This window comes from Typha angustifolia, chromosome 1 (assembly GCF_048772165.1).
Source record: "Typha angustifolia cultivar Huaian chromosome 1, ASM4877216v1, whole genome shotgun sequence".
Taxonomy (NCBI): Eukaryota; Viridiplantae; Streptophyta; class Magnoliopsida; order Poales; family Typhaceae; genus Typha; species Typha angustifolia.
This window is the reverse complement of record NC_133239.1, coordinates 5,156,334-5,182,457: the sequence shown is the minus strand read 5'-3', so window position 1 is coordinate 5,182,457 and position 26,124 is coordinate 5,156,334. Positions and strand designations below refer to the sequence as shown.

The 26,124-nt window shown below is 35.9% G+C and overlaps 1 protein-coding gene across 2 annotated transcripts; it reads right to left on the bottom strand.

Annotated features, from left to right (window-relative positions):
• Positions 1 to 499: 499 nt before the first annotated feature.
• LOC140765383 (anaphase-promoting complex subunit 2) lies at positions 500 to 24,606 on the bottom strand. 2 transcript variants are annotated; one of them, XM_073104452.1, is made up of 17 exons: positions 24,287 to 24,606; positions 17,516 to 17,605; positions 14,547 to 14,778; positions 13,799 to 13,883; positions 13,591 to 13,717; positions 13,417 to 13,488; positions 12,746 to 12,987; positions 9,773 to 10,189; positions 9,417 to 9,618; positions 9,144 to 9,258; positions 8,955 to 9,037; positions 8,499 to 8,618; positions 8,267 to 8,355; positions 8,107 to 8,188; positions 1,979 to 2,170; positions 1,009 to 1,077; positions 500 to 916 (listed from the first exon to the last, which is right to left on the bottom strand). In XM_073104452.1, the coding sequence occupies exons 1-17, from the start codon at positions 24,497 to 24,499 to the stop codon at positions 794 to 796; spliced, it is 2,553 nt and encodes an 850-aa protein (XP_072960553.1). In that variant the 5' UTR covers positions 24,500 to 24,606; the 3' UTR covers positions 500 to 793. The 2 variants fall into 2 exon arrangements, with proteins under 2 accessions (XP_072960553.1, XP_072960545.1); XM_073104444.1 differs by having other exon boundaries at positions 508 to 916; positions 13,591 to 13,883; positions 24,287 to 24,605.
• Positions 24,607 to 26,124: the final 1,518 nt, after the last annotated feature.

Below are 26,124 nucleotides of genomic sequence, written 5' to 3'. Positions count from 1 at the left end.
CTTGAGTAACATGCTTATGTTGAGTAATAGCTAAGCTGAGGTTATAGAGCTGTAATACTGATTATGCCACCTTACATGGGATTTATCTAGCCTAACCTAGTAATCTACATTTTTCATATTATGTGACCTTCCAACCACTTCTAGAGGAAACTGAAGTCAGTTATATGACATCAATGGAGTCCATGTGACATGCCAGCAACAAATTTGACTACTTAACTGAAATATAATAAATTTCAAGATTGGGTCACTACTTATCCATTTATTTGCTTTAGAAAATATAATCTATGTTGAAAAAAGGTAATCAGGACTTAAATTATGATAAAAGAAAATTTACATTGTAATATAAGAAACACAAAACACCTTTCATCAATCTATCATCTGAGCATGCAAGTGATAAAAATTGAACCTTCAATTCCATAATTTATATTATATAGGATACATGGCAAGGAGGAACATAAGAGCTTGATAAACCATTGATCTTGTGAAGACTTGCTGTGATGATACTAAGAATTACTTTTGAATGACAGATGTCATAATAATAGAAATCAACAAGAAAAAAAATTAAAACAGCTTATCAAAGGAAACATCAATCAAAAAGGTACATATCAAAGATTACTTGGGCCAACAGAGATGCATATAGCATTAAATACCATCTTGTACTGTATGTAGTGACAATAATTCACAGAAGTTCACTTATAAAAGAGTAGTAATTAAGACTTAAGATTCTATTGTAATGGTATGTCACCTGTGACGTTTACTCTACTATGCACACTCTAATCAATTCCAAGAAATGTTATTTCTTTAGAAAGTACAATCCATCTCTCATTTCTAGCTTTTCTTCTGATATTAGACCAGAGAGAAAGCTCTGTAGTTGCTGGAGTGACTTGTCATATGATGGCTCAGCTATGCAAAACATCTGAAAAAGATAGTCGTAAAGATGGCAATGCTTGAAATAATTAATTTGCTATAAATGATGAAAAGTAACAATTATGCCATCTTACTGCTTACCTTCAAAGTGTTGTGTATTCTATCCAGTGTCATACTGCCAAAATTGGTGAGCATCCCTACAATGAATTTCTACAACAAAGAAAATGTTGCTCAGAAGAATAAACAAATCCGTAAGATCACTTGCAGCACAATGAAGTGATTGGCCATTGCTAGGTTCTATACAAATTTCTATTAATTTGCAACATGAAAAATGCACATGTTTATTTCCCTGATTATATGACAATATGACGACCATGAAATGTTCAATGAGTGGCCATGTAAGATCAGTACAGTCCATCCAAGAATTAAATCTCCCCAATTTGTTTCAGGGATTTTACAAGGCAAATACAAGTATAAATAAGTATATTTTTCACATTGATATATGCATAAATTTTCGAGACTTGTCTCTCATATCATAATATAAAAGGCCCATCAGCAATGCCATTCAAGCACTTGTTCACTCCTCCAGAAAGAAATGCACAGTTTTTTTCCTTGCATGTCAAAGTAAATGTGGGATGTCCCTATCTATTGAGCATGGTCAAAGTAAAGAATTCATTTGGAACCAAGCTGGATTCTAGCAGTTGCCATCCAAACCAATTAAAGGTTCAACGGCAATAACTCAGCAAATTTTTACCTAATTTCTGAAATTAGATGGCTAGAGTTTATCGGGAAGTAACACTTTAAAACTATGTAAAACACGGAATGGTCTGTCTTTCCTCCAGAGCAACTAAATCCACTTTTTCTAGATACATATGAGAAAACATATATGATGCATATTGATTAGAGATCAAATCACAACAGGTTGTGGGTAATCCTGGCTTTAACAAGCACTTGCTACATTTCTGAACTCAAGCCCCATATAACAATCAGATTGTTGGTCATAGATTTAAGATCTTCAAAGCTCCTCTTGGGGTAAATAATATATTGCAAAAGACGTGAGCATGGATTTGATAAATTGACAAAATTCATTTGAGTCTAACAGAGCCCAGACCTCATAAACAGTCATTTCCTTCCGTAGCTGCTCTTCAACAGAGGCAACAGATCTCTCACCTTCCTCGTCCATCATTAGTAGTCCTTCACAGTTCTCGTTGGAGATACTACTTTTATTAGAATCACTCAAGTTATCAATAAGAGTAAATACATGATCATCAGCTTCTGCTCCTCCAGATTCTGTCAGGATTCCCTAAGAATACCATATGAAAAGGGTACAGCAACAGTTAGTACCTTTCAACAGAGTCAATTGAGCCATGAAGGAAGATGGTCAGGATGGCAGAATAAGCCAAAACATTTAAACATACTGTTACAACTCCTACAAGATTGAAGATGACTATGATGAAAATAAATGCCTTCTAGAATCTACAATCTATGTAGAAAAGATGTCTAGCAAAGTCATTCAAAATAACCGCCAGTCAGGAGAAATAATAAGAGAATCATCTTATAACTTAATTGGCATCAAATCAAATATCTATAGCAATTATAATTTAGAGCAACAATTATTCGAACATCTGCATCTACTTAAAAGAGACAAATTCAGTACAATAAGTTTTCGTATCTCAACACATAATATTAATTGATAATAGTTTAATAATTAAAATTAAAAAATTTTGCATATAACACTCTACATTTTAACGAAATTATGGTTTACACCCTATATTTTCACAATTTGTAAATCAAACACTATGATTTAGCGAATGTGTAGAAAACACCTTGAGTTAGATTTGAACTAACACTGTTTGAACATATGAGAACGTTTCATCAAATTTAATTATTATTTTTTAAAATGACTAAAATACCCTTAGGTTGGGTTGCGTTTGGTTGAGTTGAGTAAGTATAACTTAGTTGAGAGTATTTTCATGATATTTCTAATATAGTTAACTTAATCTAGGAGTTGATTAAGTTTAGCAAACATATCTAACAACATGGTGTTTCTTTTACATATTAGTTAAACCATAGGATTCAATTTGCAAATAATGAAAATGTAGAGTGTAAACCGCAATTTCGTAATAAAGCAGAGCGTCATATGCAAATTTCTCTAAAAGAACTAATATCTAGTTAAACGTATAATGACGAGAAGGATTAAAGACTTCATTTGTCGGCACAAAAATAATATAAGATTAAAACCCATCTGTGTAACAACCCAAAATTTCAAGAAATAATAAATAATTAGAGATAATTATTTAGATAATGAGGGATTTCGTCTTATCCTTTAGGATTTAGATTAAATTAAATTAATATAATTTTTTTATTAGGTATATAAAATAGATTAGAATCCTTATCCTAGTAGGACTCTTATGTAGGTGACATTGCTTTCTCGAATATATCACATGAACCTGGTCACTTTCCTTGATTACAGTCAACAAGATGGAAAAAAAACATCCTTGTCTATGAGTTTATGCATAATGGGACTTTAAAAGAGCACCTACATGGTGAGTTTTACCCAGATCATAGTTAACGTATAACATTACATATTTATAAGGATGCATTGGAATTGCTCTTTCCTCCCCACCTAGATTCTTTCCAGGTTAAGGAACATTCAGGATTGCTCCTTGGTTGTATGATCTAAATCTGTTACTACAATCAAAGGACTTTTTAGTTACTATTGACTTTCCTTAATAGGTTCTATTTCTTGCATGAAATTGCGCTCGTCAGAAATTACCAACTTGTACATAGGGAGTTTGCTTTTTCAATCTTTCCAAGTTGAGCCTTCTCACCATTAAGTTGTTCTCTGTAGCTGAGACCCAATATGATGATAATTTGACCAGATGATTACTGATATCGATGATGACATCAAAAATATTTATCTGGACTTTCACAGGACCTTCTGCACATGGGAGAATTGTCAGTTGGATCAAGCACCTTGAGATTGCAGAAGATGCAGCTAAATGTTAGGTCTCTAGTTAGCAACACCATTTTCCTTCACTACATTTTTATGTGTATAAATGCTGATATATCTATCTTGTCTGAAATATTATCTTTGATCTATAAAAAGGGAGGCTTAGAGAGAGGAGAAGAAAAAAAAAGAACCTAAAAGAAAGTTTATGGGCAGCGATACTGTAGCACTGCTACAGTGCTGACGAAAAAATAGGTTTTATGCCCTGTACTGTAGCACTGCTGCAGCTGAGATGAGAAGGTCGTCATCTCCTACTTTCTCATCTAAATTTATTTTTGTTAAATCCTTACCTCGTCGGAGCTACTATTATCGGAGTTGGTCATCGGGGAGTCAATGGAGTAAGCGAATAACACCAAATAAATAAAATATGAAGAGTTTTTATAAGAACTGAAAATAAAAAACACTGAAACCCCCCTTTTCCTCTCTCTCATCTTCTTCTTGTCGGAGTCACGTCCTCGGATCAGCACGCTGGAGCACTATCGGAGCAATCGGAAATCGCAACTCGACTCGCCGGTGAGTGCTCTCCCACCCCTCAAAGTAAATTAAAATTAAATAGGCTGGAAAAGAAATATTTAATTTGTGGGGTTGCGGCTTCATCGGCAAATCACGCCGGGTAACGGCTTCGGGTTGCTCTTGCTCGGTCACGAAAAGCGTTGTCAGGCAATTGGCCTCATGTTGTAAGTGTTCCTTTATGGAGCCCTCGTAGCTCGGATCATTGTAGAAGCTGATTCTGTGTTCGCCGGCTACAATCTCGTCGACGGCGGCTTCTCTTTCCCTTGTGTGGTCGGCGTGGTCGTGAGGGTGGCATAGATTCCTTCGGCGTGACCCTCCGGTAACTTTGTCATCGGCAATTTCCTTTCCCCTTCATGGTGACCTCCATTGAAAGAGATGGAGGTTGGGCTCTATTCCAACCTAACCCAATCTCTTTGGCTTCCAACTTTGGGTCGGATTTGGGTTTAGGTTGGACTAGTGAAGATCCAAGTAGGTGGGTTGCGAGCCAACTGTGGCCCAACCCAAAATGGAGAATAATTGAAGTTGAGCCTTACGCCCAACTTATGAATATTGGCCGAAGTATACCTTAGCTCAGTCCAACCATTTGGGCTTAATCTAGTCCATTTGAATAATCTAATTAATTATAAATTTCAAAAATTAAGATATTGGTTAAATCAAAATTTATGTTAATATTAAAGGTAGTGATATTTAGCACGTGGACTAGATATTTCAGTTGTTTCACTTAGGCTCAGGTGAATGGGTTCACTCACATTTTTATCCGTTGTGTATTCGATACTTTTTATCACATATATTTCTATGTGCAAATTAAATATCATATTTCTGTGTGCAATTTGATTATTGTATTTTGTATGCAAAATATATGACTCAGCACGTTGTTATACTTCGTGCAAGTAGTAATTTTAATGATTATGAATATTAGTGAAAAAACATAACTAAGATTTGGTACGACTTTGAGAACAAACTCATAGATATTTTTTGTACATCTCTCTATGGATTAATTTAATTTAATCCAAATCCTAATGGATAAGACGATATCCCTCATTATCTAATAATTATCTTTATTTATTTATTTATTTCTTGAAATTTTGGGTTGTTACATTCTACCCTCTTTAAAATAAGTTTCGCCCTCAAAACTTCATAATCTCAATACATAATACTTAATAAATAATCATGATCAATCAATTTCCATAGTATTAAAGCTTGCGTCGACTTAGCTAGAACATTCTACTAAATATAACAGAATAATCTCATAGCAAACCTAAGCTTGTGCAACCGGATCTCCACTTAACTCTAAAGGTGACTTAGGGTGATTAAACCAAGGGCTCTGATATCAACTTTGTCACAACTTAACATATGAATTATGACCGGCCATGTATCCCAATAGGCTTAAGATACACAAAGCTTTAACTAATTATTCATAATATAATGAAACTCAAAATTTATATAATAACTCAAATTCAAAAACTTTCAAAGGCATAAAATACCTAAATTATACAATCATGTCTTCCAAATATCACTAAATCATCATTTAGCTTAATTCGAAACTAAAAACTACTACTATAACTGAAGATGTAAAGGCCCAAATCCTAAGTGGAGGTGGAGTTCCAATGCCCACGATCATTCGTCATTCTAACCAACATCTTAAATATTAATAGAGTTTAATGAGCAAATAATTTTAGCTTAGTGAGTGAATCCACTCAAAAGCTAGAGAAATCATACTTTATCTAATATGAAATTTTAATTAGAGCTCAATTATTAATAACAATAGCCAGTATGCTCATAATATAGATAATAAGCAAACGTAATGATAGGACAATTAATAAGCTAAAAACATGCTCAATTTTATTCTGCAAATTTTCTTAATATCAATATTGCCAACTCAACTTGGGACTATGCCTACAGATTCACACCAACTAGAAATCATCTCGAGATAGTATTTGAGTCATTTCCCCATAGTTGATGCGATTAGGGCCACTAGAAGATGTCACTATATGATAAATGCAACCTATCTTTTTCACTAACCATAGAGAGAGATTCAAGTCACCTCAGGGAGATTTCTAATCTAGCTTAGGATTGTTCTTTAACTGTGCTAAAGTCACCTAAACGAATCATATACTGATCAGAAATAGATCTGTCCTTTAGACTGTTCTCTAACCACACTAGAGTCACGTAAATAGACCATATATTAATCGTGAATAGGCCTGTCCCCTAGACTATTCTTTAACCACGCCACTTACCTAAACAAATCATGTACTGATCAGGAATAGGTCTATTCTCTAGACTGTTTTCTAGCCACGCAAGATTTCCTAAATGGATCGTGTATTGATCGAGAATAAGTCTGTCCCTTGGACTTCAAAGTAGACGTGAGTCACCACAGGGAGATGCACGAAGAATAGTAATTGCACGAAAATCAACATTTTATGAACTAAAGTATTGCACGAAATAGAGTTTGACATGAAATATGACATAGAATAAAAAGATGATAATACACAGAGTATAATACTACACGAATAATAATACAAATGAATCATAGTATGAGAAACGAGACAATAATTATGTGAGTAAATTCACTGATTTAAGGTCCATATGGAGTAGCTCAACTCAATAACCAAATAAAAACTCTTCACGTACGATTTGTTTAGTGTTATTTGCTTACGCCGATGACTCCCCAATGACAGACTTCGACAATGGTAGCTCTAACGAGGTAAGGACATAACAAAAATAAATTTAGATGAAGAAATAGGAGATGACGACCTTCTCATCTCGGTACTGTAGCAGTGCTGCAGTACTGCCACTACGGTACAGCTCAAAACCTTTTTTCATCGGGCTGTAGCAGTGCTACAGTACCACAGCCCGATAACTTTCTTTTACAGTTTTTTTCTTCTTTTTTTTTTTCTAAGCCCCCCTTTTTACACATCAAAGATATAAGAGTTTAACTAGGATAAGGATTCTAATCTATCTTCATACTTAAAGATATACCTAATAAAAAAATATATATTAATTTGGTTTAATCCAAATCCTAAAGGATAAGACTAAATCCCTCATTATCTAAATAATAATATCTATTTTATTTTATTTTTTGAAATTTTGGGTTGTTACAATCTGTCTGTTAGATTAGGTTTAGTTGGATTAAAGGTGGCTTACCAGTCTTGATTTTGTTTCCCAAATTTATTTTTCTTTTCGTTTTTGTTTCCTTCCCAAGCGAACCAAATTTGATTGAAGAAATCAGACCCAATGAATCTTGAACAAGGTTCTGCCCAGCAGGAATGACCCTTGTTGTCTCAATACAGATTTTCTTGGAGGAAGTCAAAACGGAAACAGCCCTGCAAGTCTTCTTTTCAACACTTCTAGCATGTAGATCCAAGATCAAAATTTCATATGTCACACCCAATTATGGAATTCCTACATGAATCGGCCCCTTATTTTAGGCTGAAATCTTTTTTTTTTTGTCACTATTTTCTATTCCTTCTTTTTTGGTCTGATATCTATGCCTACACTAAATAAACTTTGGTATTTAACTATATTGTTCTACATCATATTATCCACCAATTTGCTCAGAAATAACAAATATGAGATGGATCATGAAAGAATAACTCTAGCAAAAGAAAGTTAAGGAGCTTTATAGTTTATAACTTTATATTCTGTAAGAAGGTGGAAGACCCAACAATCAACATCAGTTGCAAGTATATTATCTTATTTAAATATATATGTAATACCTTGCTTATCCAAAAAGTTATTCTTCTATTGAGGGTTTCCACAGGCATCCCTATAGCTGCTGCAAGGTTCTTGGAAGTCCAGCTGAAGAAGTTGATGATTTTGGTTACCAGAAAAAAAAAATGTGCAAGAAAATTAAGCAAGATAAACAGAAGTTCTTACCTCATTTTCTCCTGAAACTGCATTATAATTGCTGCATGCACTGGAGCAACAGTGAATTGCATGTTCCGGTCTTCAAATTGAAGTTCTAGCTGAGATAGCAAGTGATATCAAATGTCAAATATAGTTCATTACAATTAGATAACTAGATATTCCTTGGTTTCAACTAATTGCATAATGATTGTATATTACTATTCAAATTACCAATAACTAGTTCCATATGTTTTTTTCTAACCTTAACAGTTCCCAGATTTTTCTTCCACAATAGCTTACGAGGAGTTTTTATCTCATGAAACCTCTTTGCATAATCAGATAGAAGTTGGTCGACTGAAGCAGGGATGACAAGAGCTTCTACCTGCATTCAGAAAAGATATTAACAATTTAACCAACCCCTCAAACAAAATTCCTGCAATTGACTGACATTAGCTTGTTTTAGTACAACTAATAGGTATCCAATACAGAAATTGTCTTTACTAAAGTTAAATTTTAACTTCATTCTCTGACTAGTCGTAAGGATGCAGATTTTCTATTGCTTCTTTAACAGTCTTTTAAGTTGCTCAGAAAATAGAATGGCAAATGAAAATGATTGTAACAAAAAAATTCCAAGTGAACATAGTTAGTAACATAAATGTTTTTAACATCGATCCCAAATCTGTAGCAATATGGGCTGGTTGATTGCTTAATTACATACCTGGATTGGAGGCCAAAAATTTGCAGATATTATTGTAGCATCGAGAAGATCAAGAGACAAATTTGTCTCTTCTTGCTCGGGACCTAATAAAGAAACATGTAATCATCAATATACTCCAAATTCATGTGAAAATAGTCACTATGCTAATAATTAATTATTCATTTAGCAGATTCCATCATACATTCATACCAGTGAGAGATGACTTTGATATTGATGCTTTAATATTAGCATTTGTCCTCTTTGAATCAATCAGATCGTTAAGCATAATTTCACATTTCTGCATGCTACTCTCACCGAAGTGTATCTGATGGTACAACAAGATGAGATCTTTAGACAAGGTAGTTGAAATCCAAAAAATATGACAGGTTGGATCAGCCAGGGCATACTTCATTTACAGTGTCCAACAAATTTGTGATATTACATCAGTATAGAGATTGAGATACCTTGAAGATAAGAAACTACCTTAAGCAGCTCCAACGTGCGTATCTCTGAATCAATATCATAATCAGATTTGTTGAGAAGCTTTTCTGCCAGCATTACACGGTATTCATTAACTAGCTGCTCTTTAGAACCAATTATACTGACCATCAACCCGAGTATGTCAATTTTTCTTCTGTTCCTGCTACCTTTTAATGGGTCCACTTCTACTGGATCAGGTTCCCAACTGGAAAGAAGCACACCAGTGATAGGACAAGAATAACTAGAATGTCTGACTATTAAAGCAATGGTGCAAAGCAACTAAGAAAATATTATCTGAGCTGCATTTTTTTTCTTGACACTTATAGTTGAGGAGATGTACTGTAAAGAAGAAAATATACCGTTCAGCATTTAACCATGCTTGCTTCTCATCAGTATTTAGATCATCATCATAATCTGCACTCTCCTGATTTTCAGAATCTCTGTTCAATTCTTCCAACAGACTATCACTAGTACCTCCGGAGCCACTGGGATTCCCCCCAGTCCCATCCGTAAGCATGGTCACTATGCATTTTATAGTATCCTTTCTTCCCCTCAGATAGTCCCTGATTGGTTCACCTACTGCTTCCAGAAATACACCAGTCGGATCAATTGTCCGCAGTGCTTTGATAGTGGATACATATTGGTGCAATATGTCATTGGTTGAAGCACCAGCAGTAAGCAACCGATATCGTAACGAAGAAATGAACGAATCAACAAGCTTCGAGTGCTGACCAGTATACTCCAAGCATTGCTTTAAATCTTCAATTGCAGGAGAACTTCATAAGTTCCAGAAGGGTAAGTTAGATAAATGTTATTGCATAAACGTTAAGACAAGAATCATAAGCACTGAAATGTAAAGACTAAACTTGTCAGAACTGGAAAAAAGAAAATTTGGGAGAGAAGAGGGCGCACGTGCACTGCACGTGCAACCTCCCTCCTCCTCCTTTTCCATCACGTAATGGAAAGGGTGGCTGCGGGACTTCCGCCACTCCGAATTAAATTTGGATTAGAGTTTGAAACCTAACCTATAAAAAAAAACCCATAAATTCTCTCTCGTCCACCCACCCCGGCCCCCTTCTTTCATCTTTTCATCATCTTCTTCTCCTCCTTCTTTCTTTATTGATGAAGTCGTCATCGTAGAGTCGGACCGTTGCTCAGAGACCACCATGCGATTCGTCGGTAAGCCCTTTCCCACTCCTTAAATTTAATTTAAGTTTAATAAGGTAGATTAAAATACCTACTTTGTGAGGTTGCAGCTTCGCCGGCGAATCACGTTGGGCGGGCGGCTTTAGGTTGTTGCCGCTCCATCACTGGAAGCTTTACATTGTTAGCCTTATGCCATAGGTGTTCTCCTTTAGAGCTCTCGTGGCTCCGGTCACTGTTGGCAATAGATGGAAAATTTCCCACCGCTGGTCACCATAGCCGATCTTTCCTCTCCTCTTTCAAGTCGCCGTCGAGGCCGCGAGAAAGACGTTGGCATGGACAGCAGACTTCCGTCGACAGTGATCACCGGTATCTCTCTCTCTCTCTCTCTCTCTCTCTCTCTCTCTCTCATCAGTCTTTTTGGGATGAAGAAGACAGACTCGAGCAACCCGAGTCTCACCTTCATTCCTTAAGTTAAGGGATTCAGATCAGGTTTAGATTTCAAATCCAACGGATCCAACCCATCTCAATTAACTTAATTGGATTGGGCCTTTAGCCCAATCCATTTAAGTGTGGTGAATTTTAGCACATAGACTAGAGATTTCAGTTGTTTTACCTAGAATCAGGTGAATGGATTCACTCACGATTTTATCCGTCTTGTATTTTATATTTAATCACATGAACATGTATTTTTCTATGTGCAAATTGAACATCATATTTCTTTGTGCAAATTTAATATAATAATTCTATGTGCATAATATAAGACGCATTGCATGGCTATACTACGTGCAATATAATAAATCTTGATAATTGTGAATATTAGCGAAAAAACACAATTGATATTGGATATTGACTTAGAGAACAGTCCTGGTATAGATTGCAAGCAATTTTCCGTGGTGACTTATGTCTATCTGCAAATCGAGAAAAAAATCTTATTTTAGATCACTTAGGGAACAGTCTCAAATTAGATCGAAAGACTTCCTGAGGTGACTCTAATCTCTCTCAACGGTTAGTGAAAGAGACAGAATAGGTTTATCATACGGTGACACCTCCTAGTGACCCTAACTGGATAAGCTATAAGGAAAAAATTTGAGCGTTATCTCGAGGTGACTTCCAGTTAGTTTGAATTCACAGCGTATAGATCCAATTGAAACAAACGGCATTATTATTATTGAGAAAAATTTCAGTATGTTAAAATTGAGCATGTTATGAGATTTGACATTCTGTTATTATTATTGTTGTTATTATTACCTTAAGAACTTGCTTAGTGAAATTGTCATTTTCGCTGGATTTGGATTTTATTCAACATTATAAATTTCAAATTTATTTGGCTTTTGAAAGGATTCTACTCATTGAGCTATAATTGTTAACTCATGAAATTTCTCCTTCTAATATTTTAGATAATGATCAGCGTGGCGATTGAGTGAGATGCATAAGAATCCCACCTCCACTTAGGATCTACCCCTTTTACCTTTCCATTTTTTAGTCTTTATGTTTTAGATTAATTGTTAATTCAATTTGCTTAGGGACACATTAGTAATTACGTTGGCTATTTTTATATTGGGTTAAAATATATAAATCAAATTCTTTTTTTCATTAATTCTTGTCATTGTGTACTTAGAAAGTATCAGTAAGGCTTCGTATATCTCAAGCATATTGAGGTATATGGTCAGTCATGATTCCGATTTCAGATCATGACAAAACTCATAAAGTACATATGCAAATATCTCCAAAAGACCAAGACCATGGTTGTACTAAACTCAATTCAATTAGCAAACAAAAACTCCAGTGGAAATACGGATGACTAAATAGGGTGGGTCAGATAAAATAATGTATATTCATGATACATTAGAGCCGAAGCAAAAACAGAAACCAGTTTATACATGCATCTACAGTAGTAAAATGGGCAAGCAGTATAACCATTATAATATATAAGCATGCAGGATGGGGTTACCAATTATGAGAAAATAGACACCAATTTCAATAAAACTTTAAACTGTGACCTAGCCATACAAGAACTCTCTCCAAAGCCATATACATTTTTGTTAAAAGCTTAACATCTCCAATGGACCAAAGTAAAGAAAAAAGTATCACCTTTCAGGAACTCAGTAATTAAGAAAATTGTCTTTCTGAAACTAAGATATTTAAGAAATCACCTTTCAGGAACACAGAACAATTAAGAAAATCACCTGTCAGGGTAATCCACAATGATCTCAAAAAGTTTGCCTACTCTCAGGTCCTGCAAAGTTTCATAAGCATAATACTCGAGTCGCAATTGCCACCTGACAAGACCTTCAGGAGGAATGCCAATCCCAGGGAAGCACGAAGGGTTTGAAGCCAAAGGTGACTTAAGACCAGATGAGCCACTCTCGTAGTCGAGTGAGTCCCCCAGATATGCCAAAAGAGCATGTAAAAACTGAAGAGGCACAGCCTGATAAATAAATTCACAGAATAAGGGCAAATATTTCAGTCACTTGCTCATAGTCAGGAAGTTAAAAAGTTATTCTTACGTTGTGACATACAAGATTAAGCTTCTTTTGACTTTGCATCTACATAATATGCAGATAAGGAGAGTTGCTCAAACTAGTAAAATGTTGAAATAATTATTTGTACCCAAGTTCTTGTACTTGACTGGGTACTAGTGGTACAACATGAAAGAAACTATTAAGCAACACATAAATGGTAAAAATCAACTTAGAACAAATATCTCTTAAGCACTCTCACCAATGTCCCAAGATATGGAGTATGCTAAACGGAAAAAAAAATAGAACTCCTGGATACAGCTTTGGTCTACTTCTCAATCAGCAATCCAAATCAGACAAATAAACTAAGAACATCAAAAATTATGTCTGAGAAGTACCTGAATCCATGTCTTGATATCTCCAAGAACAGGATTCCTGTAATCCTCACCAGCTAAGTCATGAACTTTGGACTGTTGTTGAGACAATTACATGTCAGATAAAGATGGCAAAGACTGGAGAATGTAAGCATGCTCACAGGATCTCATATATGTTATAAATGAAGGCCTACTAACCTTTAAAAGCAAAAAAATTGCAGAGGCATAGGCATCTTCAGTCATGGATGTAAAACCAAGACTCCTAAGATCACGAACAACCTTGCCGATGTTCTTAACCAAGTTGTTGCAATTTGAAATAGCTGTTCCATGAGAACACATATCAATATCCATATCACCATTCCCAGAGGAAATTATGTTCTGTTGTGTAGAATCATGCTCATCTGTTGGAAAGTGATGTTCTTCTTCATGATCCCCACCCATCATGGTATTTAGCTCCTCCAACTTTTTCCTAAAGTAGATGCGAAGTATCTCTGAAATAAAGGAACAATATATTGTCACTCAGGACTGATAGTAGAAAGAAACTATAAAAAGGAGCCTGCAACTCAAATAAGAAAGTTATGTTTCCCACACTAATTCCCCATGCCAAATGAAAGGAAACACATGAAAATATAATATTGGAGCAGTCTTCAACTTGCACAACCACACATACTTGCACTGAATGCAGACAAAGGAACGTATAATATACACACAGCACAAACACACAGAAAACACTGATATACGCAGAACAACACAAAAATAGAATGAGGGTTGGTGACTAGGGGTGTAATTGAGTCGAATTAGCTAGCTATAGGTCATGCTAGAAATTACTCAAGAAAAAGGGACTAGAAAAGGGACTAGAAAAGAAGACCATTTTAATATCTGACAAATGACAAAAAAGAAACTGAATGCATGATGCTTCATGGGGAAGGTCTTTTGCAGAAAACCTCCGGAAACAATAATATTGGATAGAATAAAATTTCATTGACATGAAACATTTAGAGGTCATTGAAATGAGAAATATTATAATTTGAAGAATTTCTAGAAAAACATAGCCAAAAGAATCATGGAAAATTAAGTTACAATGAGAATAGTAACAGCAGAAAACATGATTATATCAGCAATAAAGCTTTTCTACAGAAAAAAAAATAACTGACCAGGAAAATTCCAAGCTAGTGTTGAGAGAAGAACTGAAGATACCATTAACTGGTATCTGGACATCAGCGTTGAAACATAATGTTCTGGTTTGGTCTTTCCTTCTGGAATGCTATCCTCATATGACTGTAAAGCATGAACAAGAATAAAAAGGCACTTCTCTTGATAACTCTTTTCCAAACATATTTCTTCAAGACATTTACTTAATACTTCCTCAGGCCAGTCCTCTTGAATCTGGAATAGCAATTTTGGGTAGCAATAAGTAAATAAGATCATTTTAGTCAAGTGGAAGAAAATGAAAGCTAGAATAGTGAAATAATAAATTTGGATTAAACATATATTTCTGGGACCTACCACACTAAGTTTATTTTTCACACAGTGATAAGACGTTCATCGTTCAAGATTAATTAAGAGTAGTATAAATAAAATTGACTTTCATATAGCATCATTTGTCAATAATATTGACTTGTTTAAAAAACTTGTACATGAATTTAGGTCAATGATGGCAGTGCCGACCGACACAGGGCGTGCCGGCGGTGTACCAACACATGGCATGAGGAGTGCTGCATAACACCCCTCTTAGCAACGATTTGCTCGTCCTTGCCATCGCTGCTCATCTTCACCCTTTGCTGCTCGTCATCGAGCTTACTTCACCGCTCGCCATCGACCTCATCGCCGAGCTTGCTTCGCCACTCTAGATCTGCAACAAAGTTTTTATTCAACCCAACTTGACCCAACCTATCCCTTCTTTCTCTCGAGCTAGGGCATTCGACGTGGGTGCAAGCAACGCTTTTATCGTTAAGCTCAGGCATGCGAACGATGGACGATGACAAGGTCGGCAACGAGTTTGACAACAAGGTCAATGGTGAGTTTGACAACGAGGTCGATGGCAAGCGATGAAGGGTGAAGATGAGTGGCCTCCCTCCTCTTTTTCTCTCTCTTTTTTGCAGCACATGCCGGCCGGTGATTGGCATGAGCTATGCTACAAGCACAGCCATCCTTGACCTAGGTCTTATTAGGATTCACCCTAAAACAAGTTAGTGCAGTTTTAACTTTGAAAATCCAAATCTCATACAATTATAACCTGCACTTGAAAGATCCTAATTTTGAACATATCATTATATCTAGATACTAGTAGCTTATGTTTTCTTTCCCTCATTTGTTTAGAGCAGATAGCACATGTAGCTTGACCATGAAAATTCTAGAGATTGTAAAGGATTAGCCAAGAGTTCGACATCTGTAATAGTCACTAACAAAATGATGCTTTGTCCTTTATTATGTTCACACATGCTTATAGCCTAATTAATTCTTTCATTAGACACGATAATTTGTAATGTTTCATGAACATTGTGCAATTTCACCACCAGAAGGTCTGCAATAGTCACATTATGCAAAATATTCTGTCCTGATTATTTTCTCCATTGCTCTGTTGTTAACGTAATTACGTGAGACAGATATTAATTCCTTTTTCCGTTTGAGTTGATCATGTAATGCTTTTGGATAGCACTATATAGCCCTTGAATCATTAGGACCATCCATGTACTTTATCCACTGATATGAATTCAGTCAATGTGACTATTTATGTGGCTACATAATCCGATATAATTCGTCTGACAGCTCGGCATAGATCTACCATAATAGGACATATTTCAACCTTAACATTACCATTTTTCAACTACAATTTCCTTCTCTGCATAAGTTCCCAACGGAACAACAACAACACAAGAAGGCCTTAAGTCCATTTGGGCTGGCATGCTATTAATCATTTATCCCAGTTTGGATGAGATTCCCTGCTAAACCAAATGCCTGGATGCCTTCTAATTTCAACTGTAGGTGGTCAAATAAAGAAGCACAAGAAGAAAATCACAATCACGCAGTATCAAAAAGATATATGTTTACATCGTTCACCCAACTGGGCTACGTCCATAGAGATCCCATCACCATCGATTTCACTATATTGAAATTGGAGAAGAGACTTACAAAGAGGAGGAATAATCCTCTTCACTCACATCACAACCCTCTTCTCTTCTTTTCTCGCGAAACCCACATTTTTCTTCTTCTTGAAGTCTTCATAGCCATGTCAGTTAGAAACACTATTTTACAAGATGCGCAAATCCGGCTCTATTCTGTGCCCAAGAATTTTTGCTTGCCATGTTCACTTGGAGCTGTTCATGTGACGTCTCCAACTTCTTCACATGCTTCATGCTATCAACTAGTAACAGATGACATGTAGGAAAGAGAGGCGGCATCAAACAAAAATTAGTTGGAGTTAAAGACTTATATTGCTTTCACACATAACACATTTTTTACTACCAAACCAATTTCAGCCTTCCCCTCCTTGAAGCACTTTCTACTTGAATGAAACCACTCCTTACAGGTCCCCTATATGGTCTTTGGGCATGCCTAAGCAATCTCAACCAAGTATCATGCAACTTGTTCCCTATGGATGCTAACCCTAATTATGCTGAACACAATCAACTCTTATTCCATGTTGGTTAGTAGTCCCACTCATTTAGAGAAAAGAAAAAGGTGGAGCAGTTGAATATTGCAAACTCAAATTTAAATATACATATAATAAGATTATAGACATTTTACTTGGTGTTTCTTATTTAGGTTCACAAATAAGATATCAAATAATGTTCATCACTAAAAGAAGTATATACAAAATCTTACGTCACTCTAGATTCTCAAACATAGATGAGATCATAATGCTTTTATGGTTATGAATAAAAGAAAGCTGTTTTGCATTATACAAAGCAAGGAACAGGTACTTAAAGGGATACATAATTCCACAACAAAAGAAAGTATGAGCACAACTGAAAAAGAAAATATAACATGGCAAAAGCTTGCACTTTTCAGCATCTTCTGATTGAGAATATCTCAAGCCAAATCTAGATCTCAAGTCTCTTAACTACTGTGAAGTTTGCATACTAGAGAAAAACAGACTTTTCAACATAGTCAGATAACGTACATGAAATTTAGCCCTCTCAAGTGTAGGAGCATCACAGTAAGCATCAAATTGCTGCCAAAATGCCTTGACAGCATTCTTTTTGAATGTTTCCTGCACAACAAATGTAAGAGAATGGCTAAGGGATCATTTTTATTTTCTTTTTCATGATTTTATTTCTAGTCAACAACCATCTTCAATAAATAGGAAGTACCTTTATAGAGAAAATATCCATATGACACACGAGATGAATACAAGATGATAACTTGTTCTAGTAAAGTAATTCCTGGATGAAACATGATAATGTATTACACAAAAAAGGCAACTCAACATCACCACATTAAGCGAAAGACGGTGACCAGAGAATTTGCTTACATTTGACATTTTTTATTACATATAAGCTCAAATAATCTGACTGGTAACTTCAGATTGTGTATAGTATTCAGTATGCCTAGTAGAGCTTAAAGAACAGTTAATAACATTCGTCCTCAGTTGTAACAGTTAATAAAGTATGCCGAGTGGCAGTGAGAGAATATCCATAAGATGCAAATTCATCATAGTCGAATTTTGGTTGAACAGGAGGAAATTGACAAAGAAAATGTACGAGTTCCATCATTCAAGCATCCGTTATGTCTGAATTAGGTTTGGATTTATCTTTTAGAGTTCATGTCAAGTTTATTTTTCAGAGTCCTAATTGAAATATGTCTATAAGTTGTTCTTAGCCCAAAAGTGAGGGGGAGCATTAGAATATAATTATATAAATATAAAAGCCCTCATTCTCTAATAGCTTAAGCTTTTAAAATAGTTAGTAAATTATCATAACATCAGAGCGAAGGCCCTAAATTTGAACCCTATAAGCCCCATCTATCATTTAAAATAAAAAAAAAATTCCACCGATTTAAATCAAGTCTACTTCTTGAGTCCATCAAATGTCTCAACCCCAAAGTGAGGAGAGTATTAAATACAAAATATTCAAAATTACTATTTTCTAATAGTTTAAGCTTAGAGTAGTTGGTGAATTATCAGGTATTCTTATAAAATTTAATGTATGCCATTTACACTACTTAAAGATCAAATAGTAACAAATGGTGTGGTTTTTCTAGCACAAATTCAAAGTTTAGGTGAAACTTTAAAATGGTTCTTGGAAATACATTTTTCCAATAATATAATAATTGTCCTTTTTCGAGTCTCTAAGGGTGACCCTTGGTTAATAATGGTTACAATCTTCTCAAATTGCAAGGCAACAAGGCCCTCAAGACTTCTCACAAGGTGGGATGGGCTTGAAAGTCAAAGAAGATTGCGAAGAAACCTCCAACTATATTATAGTTCTCGCAGCCCACATTCTAGTAGGAATTCTACAACACTCTAGCTCACAAAATGGAGTGTCCCTCCAAATTCCCTTGGTGTCTCTCAAGGGCAAACTTGGTCACAATAAAGTTTAGGTCTTGGGGCATCCAAAACATTTTAATGGGTCAATGCATGGGCCCTGACACTCGGCTCAAAATTTGCATGGGCCCTCGTCCAAAACCACTCCTTCCAATCCTTGTAATTGGATTTTGATTGATGCCCCAAACCTCACCCCACTTGTAGATCTGGATTTTCAAGTAGTGAATAACTGAATTTAATGTCTATCAATTGTTTGTGGTGAATGCTCAAAGTCAAATATCATTTGATGTTTTTTTTTTGTGTGTATGTGTGTTTGTGTGAGTTTTGGTCTTGGTGAAGTTTCATCAAAAAAAGCAAGTTGGGTTCTTTTACTTGACAGCAGAAGGTGATAAAGAATGGAAATTGTGTAGATTGGAAGTAGCCACCTGTCTAAAATTAGTCACACAAAGAAATGTTTAAGAATTTTGAGCTTGAATGAATAGGAGAGACTTTTCCTATTGGGTTCACCTACTCCCCTTATTTGCCATGTGATGGAGACTTTCTAACTTAATCTCTCACTAAGTTGGAAAGTGGTCTCGAGAATCACTCTTAAAGCTCTCAAGCTCTCTCTAAGAATATTGGATGATTGAACTCAAAGTGTTTGTCCTTTTATTCGTCAGAAATTGGTCTCTTATAACCAATGAAAAGTCCTAAAAACAAGTTAAGAAGATAACAAACAAAAGATTAAACAACATAATAAATAAATCCCACAAATTAAGGTGTTAGTTTTGATCACTACTTTCACGACACCTTGATGCTTGACTCGTTTCCTTTGCGACACCTTACACACTTAACTCGTTCCCTTTGCGACACCTTGAGCACTTAACTCATTCCCCAACCAGCACCTCACGCGCTTGATTTGTTCCCTTCTCAATACTTCACGCGCTTGACTCATTTAAGTCGGTCTTATTCCACTTGGGCATGCATGTATGTCATGGACTTAAATTCATGCATGTCATGCACTTTAGACGTGCTTTCAACACTCGCATCTCCATACATGTCATGCACTTTGGACGTTGCATCTCCGTATGCACTTTCATCACTTGCATTAATCTTCTCTCTCCCAACAAAAATTGTCTCTAGCAAGTTGATGTGGTTGTATTATAGTTGTATTGTTGGAGTACACCCGGACTAATTCGATTAAATTCATCCTCTTAGAGCCATACAGAATCTAAAGGTGGTTGGTTCGTCCATCAGACAAGATACTTGTAGTAGCCACCACGCCTAGTAGTTACAAACTGGTGATCCATGATAGCATCAATTTCTTCCTGTTTGGTTTTTCCTTTTGGTACTCAAATCGCCGATTCAGCAGTTGGTGTTAAATTAAGGGGTCCTCTTTTATACTTAGTCAAGTCTTCAATATTGAAAACAGGGCTAATATTGTACTCTGATGGGAGGTCGACCACATAAGAACAGGAACCAAGTCATTTGAGGATTTTAAATAGCCCCGCCGCCCTATGTGCATGTAGCTTACCAAAACTTTCCGAGGAAAATCGCTTCGAGCACAAACTAATGAGGACATAGTGCCCTCTTCAAAACTTCTCTCCTTTTTGCCTTCATTAGCTTTCTTTGCATATCCTTCTATTGATGGCAATACCTTGGCGAACTTCTTCGTGCATGTTTTTCAAATGATTAGTGAAGTTTTCTACTGCATCACTAACTCAGGTTGGCGATGGAAGTGAATTGAGATCAAGGGGAGTACGAGGGTGAAATCCATGAATGACCTCAAAAGGGATGCACCCAATAGTGCAATTGACAGAGTTACTAAATGCAAACTCGGCTTGCAGTATCACCAAATCTCAATTGGTTGCGTGATCATGAACTTGACAACATAGTAGATTTCCTATGCTCCGGTTTGTCACTTCCATCTGCCCATCCGTTTGAGGGTGGAAGGATCAAAAAGACTAAGATAATCCCCATTTTGTTCCATAGGGTTTTCAAAAAATAACTCATAAATTTAACATCGCAGTCAGAGATGATTGACTTAAGAACACCATGAGGTCTAACAATTTCTTTCATAAACAATTTTGCCACCTTAGAAGCATCAAAGATCTTCCGACACGGAATGAAATGAGCCATTTTTGAGAATCTGTCTAGAATCTTGCCTTTTAAATTTTTAATAGTCTTTGGTAATCCCAAGACAAAGTCGACACTAACATCCAACCATGGCCGATCAAATATAAGTAAAGGAGAGTAGAGTCCAACTTCTTGTTTACCCTTCATTAACCTGACAAATTCAACATCTTTCGACCACTGTGTGCACATCTCTTTGCAACATTGGCCAATAGAATCGGTCTTTGACTAATGCCATGATTTTGTCAAAGACAAAGTGTCTAGCTAGTCCACTATGAAGCTCTAAGATAATGAGTTAATGTAATGAGCCCACTAGGCAATAACTTCTTGAATCTCATAACAAGAATCCATCAATCGATGCAAGTGGTGAAAGTGAATATATGAGGTCCACGTCCAAAGTGCATGACATGCATGGATACAAGTCCATGGCATGTATGCATGTCCAAGTGAAATAAGGCCGACTTGAACAAGTCAAGCGTACAAGATGTTAGGAAAGGAACAAATCAAGCGCGTGAGGTGTTAGGAGGAGAATGAGTCAAGGACGCAAGATGTCACAAAGGGAATGAGTCAAGCAGTGAGGTGTCGTGAAAGTGGCGAGTCAAAACTAACTCCTTAACTTATTGGATTTATTTAAGTTGTTTAATCTTTTATTTGTTATTTTTTTAACTTATCTTTAGGACTTTCCATTGACTATAAGAAGCCAACTTCGAATGAATAAAGGGACAAGCACTTTTAGTTTAATCATCCAATATTCTTAGAGAAAATCTAAAAGCTTCGAGATTGATTCTCGAAACCCCGTTCCAACTTAGTGAGAGATTAAGTTAGAAAATCTTCATCACCATGTTTGCTCACACAGCTCCCTTCCCACAACTAATGGTCCTTCCTCCAATCCCTAGAGATACATTTGTTGTGCAGGATTTCAAGGTAACCATGTGGAGGAGTGAAGCTAGCAACCCTTGTTGAGTTGTTGAGGTGCTAGGGAGTTGTGTAAAGCTTCCATGGCCACTTAACTTGCTGTAGGACATATCCACCTCGAGCTAGGGTGTTGGACAATCTGCAACCCACCATTTTTGAGTTTGGGTGCAGATTGTGTGAAATCTGAAGCTTTTGCGAACAGCCCACATTGTTTTGGGGTCGTTCACCTATTTAACGTGGTTCCGAGTTTCGACTCTCTCTCTCTCTCTCTAGCCTCTTCCTCTCTCTCTTTTTCTTCCTCTCTTTTTCTCCTCCGATCTCTTCCTCCCTCTCTTTCTCTGTCTATCTCTCTCTCTCTTTTAATTTCTGTTACTGCAGTAGAAAATCCGCTGCATTAACTAAGAGTGAGATAGAGAGACAAGAGAGAGTAGAGAGAGGAGAGGAAGGGATTGAGAGGGCGTAACAGAGAGAGAGAGGAGGGGAGGAAAAGAGAGGAAAAGAGAAGGAAGATAGAGATGAAATGAAAAAAATAATAGAAAAAAAATTGCCTTGAGGCAGTAAGAGAGAGAGAGAGAAAGAGGGAGAAAATAAATGAAAAAAAGATAAAATTTGCCTTGTGCCACTAAGAGAGAGAGAGTTGCCTTCGTAGTAATAAAGAGAGGAAAATACAAAGGAAAAGCTAGCTCGATAGTCATTAAAGTTGAATAATTATTATTCTCTTATTATTCTTATCATTTTTCTAAAAATTTTAAAATTTTCATACATTTTTAATTATTTTTTAAAATTATATGTAATTAAAACTTAGTATGATCCGATATGGGAGGTCGATACAGCCAGTACAAATTGTAGTGTTCTCTAGCGCAGAACTAGTTGTCTTCTACATCTATAAAAGAGGAAAGCCCCTCTATATAAACTAATGTTCAAAAAATTGAAATCGGGATCGACCTCGCGAAAAAACGATACATATTGGCCAAATCGGTCGTATCAACCGTTCGGATCAGATCGGGCTATTTTTAATTTCATAAAATTCTAAATATTATTTAAAAATGTAAAAAAATTTTAAAATTTTAAAAAAATAGAGAAAATGTGAAAATAATAATTACTTATATATGAAGCCTAAAAACTAAAAAAGATACTTAAAATTGTTGCAACGAAAGAGATGGAGAGTGTAGAAGAAACAAAAAAACAAAAAGAAACTCCACCATAGTGAAGGAGAGAAGAAAAAAAAACTACAGTGAAAAGATAAGCGAAAATAGAGAAAGAAATAAAATAAAAAATCACATAGTCGAGGCCGTCAGAGTTGGATCTTCATCGGTGGAGTTTGCCCGAGCAAGATTTCTACGTCGAAAAAGCAATAGCTATAATAGAGAGAGAAATAGTGAAAGAGGGAGAGAATGAGAAATAGAGAAAGAGAGAGAGAGAGAGAAAGAGAGAAAAAGAGAGAAAGAGGATCGGCCGATCCTTTGAACCATGATGTAAACAACAAACTATTAGCTACTATTGAGAGTCAAGAAGCTAAGCTTCACCATCTTGTAATCTAGTAAGTGTTAGTGAGTTGAGAGCTCTTTAATAATAAAATAGCGTGTTTGTGCGCAATTCTGCTATGTATTCTTTCTTCTACTACTAGCACACTTGTTTGTGGGGGAGGCTTACCCAACCTTGCATAGAAGATTGAGAGCTGCAGGGGCTTGTTGCCTATGAAAGGAATGAGTCTGTGACAATCGGGTGGAAACTAAGGTGAGCCCAATGGAGAATTCTCTCGTATCATTCTAGCTCAGAATTCTCAAATCTCTCTTGTTATGATCAGCTTTCGACGTGTACCACATCCAAACTTAGCATTTCTCATTATTTGTCACTTCTACTAACATTTAAAGGAACCCAACTTGCCTATTTCTCAAGAATCATCACAAAGATTAAAACTTTCACAAAAAAGCAACTGATATCTTACTTGGTCCTGGACAAGGAAAGTAAGGCCAAGAAGGTGATGGGGCCCCATTGGAGATATCAGTTTTCTCATGTCAGTATAGCCCAGAATCCGTGTATCTCTCTCGTTACAGTCAGTTTTGGACAGGTGAGACTTCCAATCTTCATGATTTCTATTATTTACCTGGTCTCGTGTCAATTGAAAGACCCTAACTTGATTTCCCTAAGAACCTTCAGAAAAATCAAACCGTTCTCCCAATTTCTATTACTTACTCGTTTTTATGACAAGGTAAAGACCCCAACTTTTTTTTTTCTAAGGAAACTTTATAAAGATTAAAACCTATCAATTAACTTCTCACTGGGGTCTTCTTACAAACAGCTGATAAGCGTCTTTTTCCCCTCAAGCTCGAAAACCATTTTACTAGAAAAATATAAACAGCTAAAAAAAGCCACCGTTACCTCAAGGGATTGGAGGAAATGGTCCTGGACAAGGGAGACGAGGCCGTGGGAGCATAAAGTGGCAACTACGGGGAGGAGTTGGGGACCAACGGAGAGGTCGCCGCTCCCGTGGAGGATGGCGTCTGTGAGGGCACAGAATCCGCTCCAACTTTGGAGGATGTCGACGATGGCGTCGTCGCCGAGACAGTCGAGCGCTCCCGGCGAGAACTGCATCGGAGTAAGGGAAGGGGGGCAGAAAGAGTGTTGTGTTAGGGGGATGGTGGAGGAATTGACGAGAGAGGAAAAGGGCGGGATGGTAGCCCAACAAATGGGTTGGATCCTATACGGGTGGGAAGCCTATTAACCCGTGTCCAGTTCATTTGTTGTCAGATCGAAGTTAGAATTCCAAATCCGCTCCATTTATGTTTTAGGGTCGATTACATATTTTGCCCTCTCATCTATCACTCTATTTTTTTTTTTAAAAATACTATAGCATAAATTTATAAATTAGTCACATGGGTACAAAACACTCCAAATCTAGACAAGAAAACTAGACAAACTCAATAGAAAAACCTTCATCCCAAGTACAACTATAGCCTAATGCTTGTTCGTAGCAAAAGTATAAGAGAAAGAGGGAGGAATTGGAATAGCAAAATCAAATTTGTTATTACAAAAATGATGGTTATATTCTAGGAATAGCTATTCATATGTTTACTTGTATTATAGAATAAAGGTGTAATAATTACTTAAGTGAATAAAATGATGAAAATTACTATAATACCCTTCAATTTGATTTAAAATATATTGACGGGATAGATGGAGAGAAGCTTATAATATTACGGACATGCAATGCATGTGGGAAATATTGCATTATCATACTTTATGCACCCACCAGTGTGTATTATTACTATGGTGGGAGCATACGTATGCATTCTATGTAGGTACATACGTAATATATTATCTTTTAACAAATAATATTAATAATTACTATATTTTACCTATCTACCAACGCCAACTACTATAATGGGAGCATATCTATACATTATGTATTGTTACGTATGTAATGCATTAACTTTTGATAAGTAATATTAATCATTATCATATTTTATTTATCTATCAGTATCCATTACTATCGTGAGAGTATATATATACATTGTGTGCTGCTATGTATATAATGCATTACCTTTTGGCAAACAATATCAATTATTACCATGTTTTACCTATCTACCAGTGCTCATTATTATAGTAGGAGCGTACATATGCATTGTACGTTGATACGTATATAATGCATTACCTTTTGACAAATAATATCAATTATTATCATGCTTTATCTATCTACAAATGTCAATTATTATGATGGGAGCATACATATACATTGTATGTTGGTACGTATATAATGCATTACCTTTTAACAAATAATATCAATCATTATCATATTTTATTTATTTATCAACACCCATTACTATGGTGGAGCATACATATGCATTGTATGCTGATATGTATGTGATGCATTACCTTTTGACAAACAATATCAATTATTACCATGTTTCACCTATTTACCGGTGCTTATTACTATAGTGGGAGTGTGCATATACATTGTATGTTGATACGTATATAATGCATTACCTTTTGACAAGCAATATCAATCATTTTCATACTTTACCTATCTAATAATACCTATTACTATCATGCTTTACCTATCTACTAATACCTATTACAACCGTGAGAGCGTACTTACACATTACATTATATGCTAGTACGTATGTAACACATCAAAATATTAGTTTATTAATATTAATCTTTTTTTATATCTAGCTTTATATATTTTATAGTCAAAATAATATTTATTAAATACAATT